This window comes from Oncorhynchus masou, chromosome 29 (genome assembly GCF_036934945.1).
Source record: "Oncorhynchus masou masou isolate Uvic2021 chromosome 29, UVic_Omas_1.1, whole genome shotgun sequence".
Taxonomy (NCBI): Eukaryota; Metazoa; Chordata; class Actinopteri; order Salmoniformes; family Salmonidae; genus Oncorhynchus; species Oncorhynchus masou.
The window spans coordinates 26,536,471-26,549,535 of record NC_088240.1 but is presented as its reverse complement, the minus strand read 5'-3'; the positions used below and the strand labels follow the sequence as shown (position 1 = coordinate 26,549,535).

Genomic DNA, 13,065 nt, shown 5'->3' with positions numbered 1-13,065 from the left:
AATTATTAGGGTGAGGCACATGGGCTTTTAACAGCTTACAACACAACTTACACTTAGTATTACTTCCTTAGCTACGGTATACCTATCTCCCTGGCATATTGCATCATTAATGCAGCAGCATACAATACATGCTGTGCTCACTTGAACAGGATGGTGGCGCGACGGTCCTTGTGGGCAAATTTTGTCATCAAACTTTGACATCAAAGTCTGGCATTCTCTGGATTTTTCTGGCACTTTCAAGACAACTGGGAACTTGGAAAAAACAAGATTGAATCATGACGTCAGTGATCTTTAGGTCGGAGAACTAGAAATAGGCCCGAATTCTGGAATTCTTAGTTTTTTTTACGACTTCCAAGTTGTATTAAACTCACTGAAGTTTGGGATTTCCCAGTTCAGAGTTTCCAGTTGTTTTGAACGCGGCAGAAGTCATGCTGGATTGACAGCATGGTCAAATCATTCAACCTTTTCTGGCCCATGGTGTTGAATGTTTCCAAGATGGCGTAGCAGTCAGACATCTTTGTCTTGTCCCATGTATCTTTTTGTATCTTTTTCTTCGCATTCTTTTTAATATTTTTCCTAAACCTCAACTTCAAATACTGTCCTGCAAACCCGCCTCACCCAATGTGGTGTGCATCTGTGGCTAGCTAACTAGCTACCAGCTATCAGTCAGCTAACCTTTAGCTCGGAAAGCTCTCAGCAGTTCGTACAACACGTTTCAAACCAGAGCATACCGGACCTATTTTTCTCTCCATATCCCCGGATTCCTACAGCAAACTCTAAACCCTTTCTGGATCATGGCAGCTAGCTAACCACAACCCGGGATGACTACTCCTGGCTAATGTTTCCGTCCCGTAGCAAGCACCAACTAGCATGGGGCTAGCCCATGCTAGACCCATCTCCCAGCTAGGACTCCTGGGCTACTCACTCCTGAAGCCCACTCCTCGGCTACAATATCCGGACCCCTTCTAGTGCCGGTACGGGGCACGGAACCCCTTCACGAATGGAATACCGACATAATCTGCCCAAGGATCCCAACAGGCCCATCAGGTGCGACGTCCCCTGAAGGCCCATTCTGCTAACCGCAGCCTGCTAGCTATCTGTAGCATAGTGGACTGTTAGCTCATCTACCGGCCAGTTTCTTGGACCACTATATCTATTTTGCCAATTGGACCCCTCTGCTACTTGGAACCCTACTAATTCCATGACTGGTCTATCGACGTCACCGCACGAGGAGGCAAAAACAGACTTTTCCCCCATTGCGACATCTCTCTAAGTCCCTTATGCTAGCTTCTCCTTCACCCAAATTAAGATAGCTGATGTTCTGAAAGAGCTGCAAAATCTGGACCCCTACAAATCACCCGGGCTAGATAATCTGGACCCTCTCTTTCTAAAATTATCTGCATAAATTATTGCAACCCCTATTACTAGCCTGTTCAACCTCTCTTCCGTATCGTCTGAGATTCCCATAGATTGGAAAGCTGCTGCGGTCATCCCCCTTTTCAAAGGGGGAGACACTCTAGACCCAAACTGCTGCAAACCTATTTCTATCCTACCCTGCCTTTCTAAGGTCTTTGAAAGTAAGTTAACAAACAGATTACCGCCCATTTTGAATCTCATCGTACCTTCTCCGCTATGCAATCTGGTTTCAGAGCTGGTCATAGGTGCACCTCAGCCAAGCTCAAGGTCCTAAACGATATCATAACCGCCATCAATAAGAGACATTACTGTGCAGCCGTATTCATCAACCTGCCTTCGACTCTGTCAATCACAACATTCTTATTGGCAGACTCAACAGCCTTGGTTTCTCAAATGATTGCCTCGCTTGGTTCATCAACTACTTCTCCGATAGAGTTCAGTGTGTCAAATCGGAGGGCCTGTTGTCCGGACCTCTGGCAGTCTCTATGGGGGTGCCACAGGGTTCAATTCTTGGGACGACTCTCTTCTCTGGATACATCAATGATGTCTCTCTCACAGCTGGTGATTCTTTGATCCACCTCTACGCAGACGACATTCTGTATACCTCTGGCCCTTCGTTGGACACTGTGTTAACTAACCTCCAGATGAGCTTCATTGCCATACAACTCTCCTTCCGTGGCGTCCAACTGCTCTTAAATGCAAGTAAAACTAAATGCATGCTCTTCAACCGATCACTGCCCGCACCTGCCCTCCAATCCAGCATCACTACTCTGGACTAGAGGTCAACCGATTAATTAGGGCCGATTTCAAGTTTTCATAACAATCGTAAATCGGTAAAAAAAATGTATACACCTTTATTTAACTAGGCAAGTCAGTTAAGAACACATCTTATTTTCAATGACGGCCAAGGAACGGTGGGTTAACTGCCTTGTTCAGGGGCAGAATGATAGATTTTCATCTTGTCAGCTCTGGGATTCAATCTTGCAACCTTACGGTTAACTAGTCCAACGCTCTAACCAGCTGCCTCTCATTGCACTCCACGAGGAGCCTGCCTGTTACGCAAATGCAGTAGAAGCCAAGGCAAGTTGATAGCTAGCATTAAACTTATCTGATAAAAAAACAATCATAATCACTAGTTAACTACACATGGTTGATGATATTACTAGTTTATCTAGTGTGTCCTGCATTGCATATAATCAATGCAATGCTGGGGGATGATTTAACAAAAGCGCATTTGCGAAAAAAGCACAATCGTTGCACGACTGTACCTAACCATAAACACCAATGCATTTCTTAAAATCAATACACAGAAGTATTAAAACTGCATATTTAGCTAAAAGAAATCCAGGTTAGCAAGCAATATTAACCAGGTGAAATTGTGTCACTTCTCTTGCGTTCATGGCATGCAGAGTCAGGGTATATGCAACAGTTTAGGCAGCCTGGCTCATTAAGAACTAATTTGCCAGAATGTTATGTAATTATGACATAACATTGAAGGTTGTACAATGTAACAAGAAGATTTAGACTTAGGGATGCCACCCGTTAGATAAAATCCAGAACGGTTCCCTATTTCACTGAAATAAATGTTTTGTTTTCGAAATGATAGTTTGCGGATTTGACCATATTAATGACCAAAGGCTGGTATTTCTGTGTGTTATTATGTTATAATTAAGTCTATGATTTGATAGAGCAGTCGGACTGAGAGATGGTTGGCAGAAGCAGGCTCGTAAGCATTCATTCAAACAACACTTTAGTGCGTTTTGCCGGCAGCTCTTCGCAAGCACAGCGCTGTTTATGACTTCAAGCCTATCAGCCAAATGGCTGGTTTAACTGATGTGAAATGGCTAGCTAGTTAGCGGGGTGCGTGCTAATAGCGTTTCAAACATCACTCGCTCTGAGACATGGAGTTGTTATTCCCCTTGCTCTGCAAGGGCCGAGGCTTTTGTGGAGCGATGGGTAACGCTTCTTCGAGTGTGGCTGTTGTCGATGTGTTCCTGGTTCGAGCTCAGGTAGGGGCGAGGAGAGGGACGGAAGCTATACTGTTCCACTGGCAATACTAAAGTTCCTATAAGAACATCCAATAGTCAAAGGTATATGAAATACAAATGGCATAGAGAGAAATAATCCTATAAATACTACATTAACTACAACCTAAAACCTCTTACCTAGGAATATTTTAAGTCTCATATTAAAAAGGAACCACCAGCTTTCATATGTTCTCATGTTCTGAGCAAGGAACTCAAACGTTTTTTTACATGGCACAATTGCACTTTTACTCTCCAACACTATGTTTTTGCATTATTTAAACATGTTTCATTATTTATTTGAGGCTAAATGGATTTTTATTGATGTATTATATTAAGTTTAAAAAAGTGTGCATTCAGTATTGTTGTAATTGTCATTATTACAAAAAAATATATATAAAAAATAAAATAAAAAAATAAAAATCGGCCGATCAATCGGTATCGGCTTTTTTTTGGTCCTCCAATAATCGGTATTGAAAAATCATAATTGGTCGACCTCTACTCTGGACGGTTCTGACTTAGAATATGTGGACAACTACAAATACCTAGGTGTCTGGTTAGACTGTAAACTCTCCTTCCAGACTCACATTAGACATCTCCAATCCAAAAGTAAATCCCGGGTGTGGCTAGCCTTCTGTGACCGACTGGGGGCCGCCGTTGCCATCCACCAGACCTACTGGCAGACGGAACACCTGAACCAAGAAATAGGGAATTACCTCTGCCAACAATGCTCTGCCTCTGCACAAGGCTGGAGTCGGTATATGGCCTGGGCCGAATACGCTCAGAACTCACTCATGCATTCATCCCTCCGCCTTACTCCGTTTCAGTGTGTACTTGGTTACCTAAACCCCCCATGTTTCCCTGGGAGGCGGAGCCTGATACTGTCCCAGCTGTCATTGAATGGTTTCGGCGTAGTGAGCGGGAATGGGAGGCTGGTCACGGTATCTGCAGGAAGCCTCTAAAACCCAGAAACGCTTTGCCGACAGACGCTGCCGACCTAGGCCACTTTCACCCCGGACAGCATGTGTGGATCTCTACCAGAGACATACGGCTCCGCCTCCCCTGCAAAAAGTTCTGTCCTTGCTTCATTGGTCCCTTCAAGATAATCCATCGCATCAACCCTGTCACATACCACCTCCAGTTACTTCTGCGAAGGCTTAATAAACACATGCTGCACTCTGCTCGTGAATCTACACCTTTTCCTCCCCGATTATTCATTACAGGCCAACTACATATCTCAACTTTCCAAATATTAAGCACCTTGCTTATATTTCCAACAGGAGTACAGCCTATCTGGGTGGCAGGAAAATAAACCACGGGGAAAAGCGTCCTCCATTTGCTATTTAAGTGCATAGATGGCATGTATTTTATTCCCGCTGCCCCTGTTTCGATACAGGTGCGTGATAATGGTCCATTCTAAATCAAAACAAATGTCGCACATATATTATTTAGTTTATGTAGACAAAATTAAATCAATAATAGTCTGATCGGTGACAATATTAGCCTATCACTTGTGAATGATATATTATCACTTTTGAATGATGCCCAGCATAACAATGCCTTTTTGTGACTTGTTCGAATCATTGTCGCACACCTCATGTAGCCTAGAGCATAGGCCTATGTTTTAATAAGGTTTGTATCGTAACTAAAGTGGTGAAATAAATACTTACAATTAAACACATTCTGCTAATGGAACATTCACGCTTATAGCCTACTACCATGTGCACATTGCTGCCCTTATAATGTGAAGAAATAGCCTAATAGCCTAATCAACATTTTAAGCTAAATGTTCTGCTCTGTTGCGTCAGCCAAATTGAATAAAAACGTTTTTTTGATGCTAGTGGTTGTAGTAATTTGGGATCTACCGCATGCCCCAACTGTCCCAGACAATGTTTGTAATATTTATTTCTCACACAGAATAGGTCAACTTTTTGTACTATGGGGGATATTAGATTGACATAGGATAGAGCTTTTGCTGTTCATTATGCCTACTCATCTTGTTGGCTGACGAAAAGTTAATGTGGACAGTTCTTCCAATATCTTCAATATGCACCTCGTAATTGGATAAGGACGCACGCAGATGCATCCCGATGTGTCTGTCTTCACTTGTAGCCTGTGAGAAAGACCCGATCATGTGACGGAGAGCAGTTTGATAGAGACACGCTTCGGATTGCATAGCACACTCAGGGAGAACGTCACAACGCAGCACTCCGATTGCAAAAGGCATGGATTTATTAGGGTGCATTACTGCCAAAGGGGATGCCATCGTGAAATTCTAGGAATTATCAAGTGCTTGTCAAATTGTGAATGAGAGACTATTAGAGTGTGTACAGCCACGCGCAAAAGACAAAGCAGAAATCCTGCCTTTCAAGCAACTTTATTCAAATCATCATTAGAGTTGCATCATGCAGCCTTACTATGTATTAAAAATCAAAACATATAGCCCAAAAATTGTAAAATAACTAAAGTTAAATTAATAAATTAAGCAGAAGTACCTATTTCTTTGTAAACCGCTCAACACAGAATAGCCGCATTCCCTCAAATCGTTTGGAGAAAATATTCATTTTATTCAGCTTTGTTCAATTGTATTCTCCATCAAACAGGCAAAGCGTCAATACAGGACTAAGATTGAATCGTACTACACCGGCTCCGATGCTCGTCGGATGTGGCAGGGCTTGCAAACTATTACAGACTACACAGGGAAGCACAGCCACGAGCTGCCCAGTGACACAAACCCACCAAATGAGCTAAATTACTTCTATGCCCGCTTCGAGATGAGGAACACTGAAACATGCATGAGAGCACCAGCTGTTCCGGCAAACTGTGTGATCACGCTCTCCGTAGCCGATGTGAGTAAGACCTTTAAACAGGTCAACATTCACAAGGCCGCATGGCCAGACAAAATACCAGGACGTGTACCTCGAGCATGCGCTGACCAACTGGCAAGTGACATCACTGACATTTTCAACCTCTCATAAACTGGATCTGTAATACCAGCATGTTTAAAGCAGACGACCATAGTCCCTGGGCCCAAGAAAACTAAGGTAACCTGCCTAAATACCTACCGTATGTAACCATTAAGTGCTTTGAAAGGCTGATAATGGCTCACATCAACAACATTATCCAAGAAACACTAGACCCACTCCAATTTGCATACCTCCCAAACAGATCTGCAGATGATGCAATCTCTATTGCACTCAACATCGCCCTGTCCCACCTGGACAAAAGGAACACCTATGTGAGAATGCTATACATTGACTACAGCTCAGCGTTCCACACCATAGTGCCCTCAAAGCTCATCACTAAGTTAAGGACCCTGGGACTAAACACCTCCCTCTGCAACTGGATCCTGGACTTACTGACGGGCCGCCCCCCTTACCACCTGGGGGCGGCCCATCACCTTTCTATTTTCATTTTTTTTACTGAACAAATATTATTATTTTTCTTAACTTCTTAAAGCATTGTTGGCTAAGGGCTTGTAAGTAAGCATTTCACTAAGGTCAACACCTGTTATATTTGGCGCATGTGACAAATAAAATTGGATTTGAACATAATATAAAATAATGCCACTGAACTATAAGCAAATCTTGTCTGCTAAATTAACTAGCGTAGCACACAGCCATTTGGCATAGCCACATCAAGACCTAACATAAGTACAACTCAGAGTATGCTATTATTTTCTTCTGAAATATACAATATTGTCTTCATATAATGCTTCTTCAGACCTGTCTAAAATAAAATAGAATATTTATTGTGGTGTCGGCTATATAAAATGGATTTATTAGACTTTTTAAAATAGCTGGTAGGCATTGTGTGGAAGCCAGGAGATGCTAATTATGTTGATTAACAGTCAATACCCGTGAGACCGACAGTTATGTGCTTGATGATCACCGGCTGACAGAATGTTGTGACCACCACAGCCCTAAATGTTCCGCCACTGATTCCTTCCAAACCACTCATTGTTGAATTTGCGATTTCCAACTTGTTGTGTAATGTTTATGGTCATTGGCCAATGAGCACCGATACAGTGCCAGTAGATTGTCAACGTGATTCATGATGATAGCAAATTTCAATTTACAAAAACAAACTGCACGTTCGTCTTTTGAGCTTCTAGTCATGAAATCTATGCAGCCTACTCAATCACTTTTTATAGATACTGTTTACAGGCCTCCTTGGCCATATACAGCATTCCTCACTGAGTTCCCTGAATTCCTATCGGACCTTGTAGTCATGGCAGATAATATTCACATTTTTGGTGACTTTAATATTCACATGGAAAAGTCCACAGTCCCACTCCAAAAGGCTTTCGAAACCATAATCGACTCAGTGAGTTTTGTCCAACATATCTCTGGACCTACCCACTGCCACAGTCATACTCTGGACCTAAATATTTTGGATCTTAATGTTTTTCCTCATAATCCTCGACTATCAGATAACCAATTTATTATGTTTGCAATCTCAACCATTAATCTGCTTAGACGCCAACCAAGGATCATCAAAAGCTGTGCTTTGAATTGCCCAACAACCCAAATATTCCTAGATGCCCTTCCAGACTCCCTCCACCTACCCAAGGATGTCGTACTACAAAAATCTGTTAACCACCTGAGGAATTAAATTTAACCTTGAGAAATACCCTAGATGCAGTCAACAAAATAATAATAATATTTGTCCAAAGCAAGCTTCCAGAAAATTGGAAAGGAAATGGCGCTCCACCAAACTAAAGTCTTCCGACTAGCTTAGAAAGACAGTACCGTACAATATTGAAAAGCCCTCACTGCTGCTCAATCATCCTATTGTTCCAACTTAATTGAAGAGAATAAGAACAATCCAAAATGTATTTTTGATTCTACAGCGAAACTAACTAAAAAGCATTCCCCAAGAGAGGATGGCTTTCACTTCAGCAGTGATTAAATTCATGAACTTCTTTGACAAAAAGATCATGATCATTAGAAAGCAAATTACGAACTCCTCTTTCAATCTACATATTTCTCCAAAGCTCAGTTTTCCTGACTCTGCACAACACTGCCAGGACCTAGGATCAAGGGAGACACAAGTTTAAAAAAAATCCTATATCTCTTGACACATTCATGAAAATAGTAATGGCCTTTAAACCTTCAAGCTGCATACTGGACCCTATTCCAACTAAAAGAGACCTGTGCTTGGCCCTTCTATGTTGAACATAATAAACAGCTCCCTATCCACCGGATGTGTACCAAACTCACCAAAAGTGGCAGTAATAAAGACTCCCTTGAAAAAGTCAAACCTTGACCCAGAAAATATTTTTTTAAACTATCGGCCTATATCGAATCTCCCATTCCTCTCAAACACTTTAGGAAAAGCTGTTGCACAGCAACTCACTGAAGACAAACAATGTATACGAAACGCTTCAGTCTGATTTTAGACCCCATCATAACACTGAGACTGTACTTGTGAAGGTGGTAAATTACCTTTTAATGGTGTCATACCAAGGCTCTGCATCTGTCCTCGTGCTCCTAGACCTTAGTGCTGCTTTTGACACCATCGATCATGACATTGTTTTGGAGAGATTGGAAAACCAAATTGGTCTACACCGTCAAGTTCTGGCCTGGTTTATATCTTATCTGTTGGAAAGATATCAGTTTGTCTCTGTGGATGGTTTGTCCTCTGACAAATCAACTGTAAGTTTCACTGCTATGCGGATGACACACAGCTGTACATTTTGATGAAACATGGTGAAGCCCCAAAATTGCCCTCCCTAGAAGCCTGTGTTTCAGACAAAAGGAAGTGGATGGCTGCAAATGTTTTACTTTTTAACTCAGACAAAGCAGAGATGCTAGTTCTAGGTCAAGAAACAAAGAGATCTTCTGACAATTAATCGTGATGGTTGTACAGTCGTCTCAAATAAAACTGTGAAGGACCTCGGCATTACTGTGGACCCTGATCTCTCTTTCGACAAACATATCAAGACTATTTCAAGGACAGCTTTTTTCCATCTTTGTAACATTCAAAGATAAGAAACTTTGTCCAAAAATGTGGCAGAAAAGTTAATCCATGCTTTTGTCACTTCCAGATTAGACTACTGCAATGCTCTACTTTCCAGCTACCCGGATAAAGCACTAAATAAACTTCAGTTAGTGCTAAACACGGCTGCTAGAATCTTGACTAGATCCCAAAAATTGGATCATTTTTACACTGGCTTCCTGTAAAGGCTAGGGCTGGTTTCCAGTTTTTTTTGCTAACCTACAAAGCATTACATGGGCTTGCTCCTACCCTCCTTCCGATTTGGTCCTGCCATACATACCTACACGTACGCTACTGTCCCAAACAGCTGGAGGAAGGGCGTTCTCCTATAGAGCTTCCTTTTTATGGAATGGTCTGCCTTTCCTTGTGAGAGACGCAGATTCGGTCTGGGACCATGCCTCAGGACTACCTGGCCTGATGTCTCCTTGCTGTCCCCAGTCCATCTGGTCGTGCTGCTGCTCCAGTTTCAACTGTTCTGCCTGCAGCTATGGAAGCTTAACCTTTTCATCGGACATGCTACCTTGTCTCGGACCTGCTGTTTTAAACTCTCTCTTTCTCTACAGCACCTGCGGTCTCTAACTCTGAATGCCCAGCTATGAAAAGCCAACTGACATGTACTCCTGAGGTGCTGACCTGTTGCACTATCTACAACCACTGTGATCATTATTATTTGACCCTGCTGGTCATCTATGAACGTTTGAACATCTTGACCATTTACTGTTATAATCTCAACCCGGCACAGCCAGAAGAGGACTGGCCACCCCTCAGAGCCTGGTTCCTCTCAAGGTTTCTTCCTAGGTTCCTACCTTGCTATGGAGATTTTCCAAGCCACCGTGCTTCTACATCTGCATTGGTTGCTATTTGGGGTTTTAGGATGGGTTTCTGTATAGAACTTTGTGACATCGGCTAATGTAAAAAAGGGCTTTATAAATAAATGTGATTGATTGATTGAGCTAGGCTGAAACACCTGCATTTTGGAGCTGCCTTAAGAAATCAAAAAAGAGACCATGTTCGCATACGGCTTTATTAACTGGGTCGCCACTGGTCTGGTCCCAGATCTGTTTGTGTGTTCTTTCCAACTCAATAACCATGAGATTTCACAAGACAGCACAAACATATCTTGGACCAGGCTCCAACTATGTTATCAAAGACTTCCTCATACCCTCAGGGCAGGCAGCATTTGTGGCAACTGTTGACTTTCAGCAAGGTCTTGACTTGTAATGATAACCTACCTGAGCGTCCTCATGGAACAGATCCTGGACAGGGGTGGTTTTACTGCCGCTGGCCCTCCTAGACTCCCGAGCCTTCAGAAGTTCTGTCACATCCTCCACGTTAGACCTGTGGAGCATCCAGCCGAATGGCAACGCTTCCATAACCGCTTTGACCAAACCTTTGCCTGCACGCACTCTAGTTTAGTACCCTGGAGAGGATGGATACATAAAGTACACCAGAGTTTAAAACTGAGTGACTCACCTTGAAACAAGGTCAATGTGAATATCACTCCTGGTTAAAAGCATTGTATATTCATTAACCCCCAAAGTATACAAAATCAAAGGGCAATGAAAGGCTTGGTTTTCAGACAAACTTCTATCTATAGGGCAGTGTCTCAGAAATAAGCTATACAATTATGTATCCTTATTTGATGGAAAAAAATCATTAGCTTATTTAAATGTGGAGATACAAAGGTAGCCTAATCATTGCCTTACCTTCCATAGAGCCAAATAGAGGTGTGACAACTAAACAGCCACCCGGATGCAGGCAGGTGTGATTATGCAACAGCACGAACCTGACTTGCCTGGATCGTGGTAGGGTAGTTGAATTCGACGAGAGAAAAAAAATCGAATTACCGGTACATTCCTTGACATAAGATGTATTCACTGGGTCAACATGTAATTTAGTCTTTAAGGAAAACGATTCCATTTTCACGACATTAAATCACGTCCGTTATATTAAAATGTGTTTTTTTTTCTTCTCACGATTATGCATATAGGCTATATTGCTGTCAATCGGGAATAGGAACAATTCAATAAACGCAGATCAAAAAAAAAAAAATCTCACCTCGTCCTTATTTCAGCAAATCTGATGTTGAAACAGTGAAAAATCAGCACAATGATGGTTATTTCTTTACCTACCTCAAAAATGAACTACCATCTCCACTGAAGTCCTCAAAAACAGCCTGTTCCAAATATCGAGTTTCTCATTCTAAAATCTTAATACAATAAAAGTTCATTAAAGATCATATAAATCATTAATGTTGTGATAAAAAAAATCCAACCGTATGGTTTGCCCTCACACTCTGTATGCACCATAAGCGTAGTATTGCTACGTGTTCGACTAACGTCAGCAGGTAAATGTTTGTTTTGTCCAATGCCACTTTATAGGTGTGTTGCTCTGCTCCAAAAAGATACAGCTACGCCATTTGTTAGTTTTGGCCAACCTTCAAATGTGAACTTGGCAGCAATCCAATTGAAATACCAAGGCGAATTCACAAGTGTTAGACTATGTGTATTTTATATTCCCTATGATGGAAAAAAAAGCCTAATAAATGACCTTTAATTATTAGGTTAATATTACTAACAAACTGTAGGCCTGCTGTACTGAGAATGTTCATCATGTCCTTCCAAATAAAATAAAAGCATTCAAATCAGATCTCACATCTAATAGTCATTTACTGAAATAAATCAGCTACAATTAAAGCAGTACATGACATATTTATATATATATAAAACAGATCACTCAAATGGACAACTTAAAAGACTATGCAAATCAACATCTGGCTTTTGATCAACCACCTGTGAATTTGAATAATTCAATACTTTATCATAACTTGACCAACAATTGTTTTTTTTATGCTTCCTTTAGTTCAATGATCCAGTATGAAAATCTGAGTCAAAATAACTCTGGTCTCAAAAGGAAGATTTTGTCCCCAATTTTCCAAGCTCAACATATTCACAATCAAACAATTATCTAATATTAACTGAGAACTGTCTGCAATAATGACTGTATATGACTTACATACTTCAGAAGAACCTTTTTACAAGTGACACATTGCATTTTCAAAAATAGAACTAAATATTTGTCAAAATATTTTCACTTTGATATTTCCCCCCGCCCCCCCCCCCCCCACATTGATGAAACAAGTTTCATTTTTCACCAGCTTATACAAGGACACTTACGGTCAGTTTATGTATAGGGGGTTACTGTGGTGGAACTGTCCCAAAAATTGGTTGCTTTTTTCACAAAGATAAACAGAAATATGTTCAGTTCCCTCTGTATGCGGTTGAAGGTGCTGCTTTTGGGGTCTAAAAATTATTATAGGTATTATATACAGAGTATACAAAACATTAGGAATACCTGATCTTTCCATGACATAGACTGACCAGGTGAATGCTTTGATCTCTTATTGATGTCACCTGTTACATCCACTTCAACTGTGGGAAGGACTGGTGTCAACATGGGCCAGCAACCCTGCAGAACGCTTGACACCTTGTAGTCTATGCCCTGTCGAATTGAGGCTGCTGAGGGCAAAACTCAATATAAGGAAGGTGTTCCTAATGTTTTGTACACTGTCTCTCTAAGGATGTGTTTACACAGGCAGCTCAATCCTGATCTTCTGTCCAATTAT

The 13,065-nt window shown here is 41.5% G+C and overlaps 1 protein-coding gene across 6 annotated transcripts in view; it reads right to left on the bottom strand.

Moving 5' to 3' along the window:
- The window catches only part of slc12a8 (solute carrier family 12 member 8), a 30,818-nt gene extending 19,020 nt beyond the window's left edge, over positions 1-11,798 (bottom strand). For 4 of the 6 annotated variants that reach the window (XM_064944413.1, XM_064944416.1, XM_064944417.1 and 1 more), the window contains exons 1-3: positions 11,573-11,798; positions 11,147-11,235; positions 10,673-10,860 (exon numbers count right to left, since the gene is read on the bottom strand). In XM_064944413.1, the coding sequence (XP_064800485.1) occupies positions 10,673-10,813 (141 nt within the window). In that variant the 5' untranslated portion in view covers positions 10,814-10,860; positions 11,147-11,235; positions 11,573-11,798. Of the gene's footprint in view, positions 1-10,672; positions 10,861-11,146; positions 11,236-11,498 lie in introns of all 6 variants that reach the window. The other 2 variants (XM_064944414.1, XM_064944415.1) reach the window with 2 other exon arrangements.
- Positions 11,799-13,065: the final 1,267 nt, after the last annotated feature.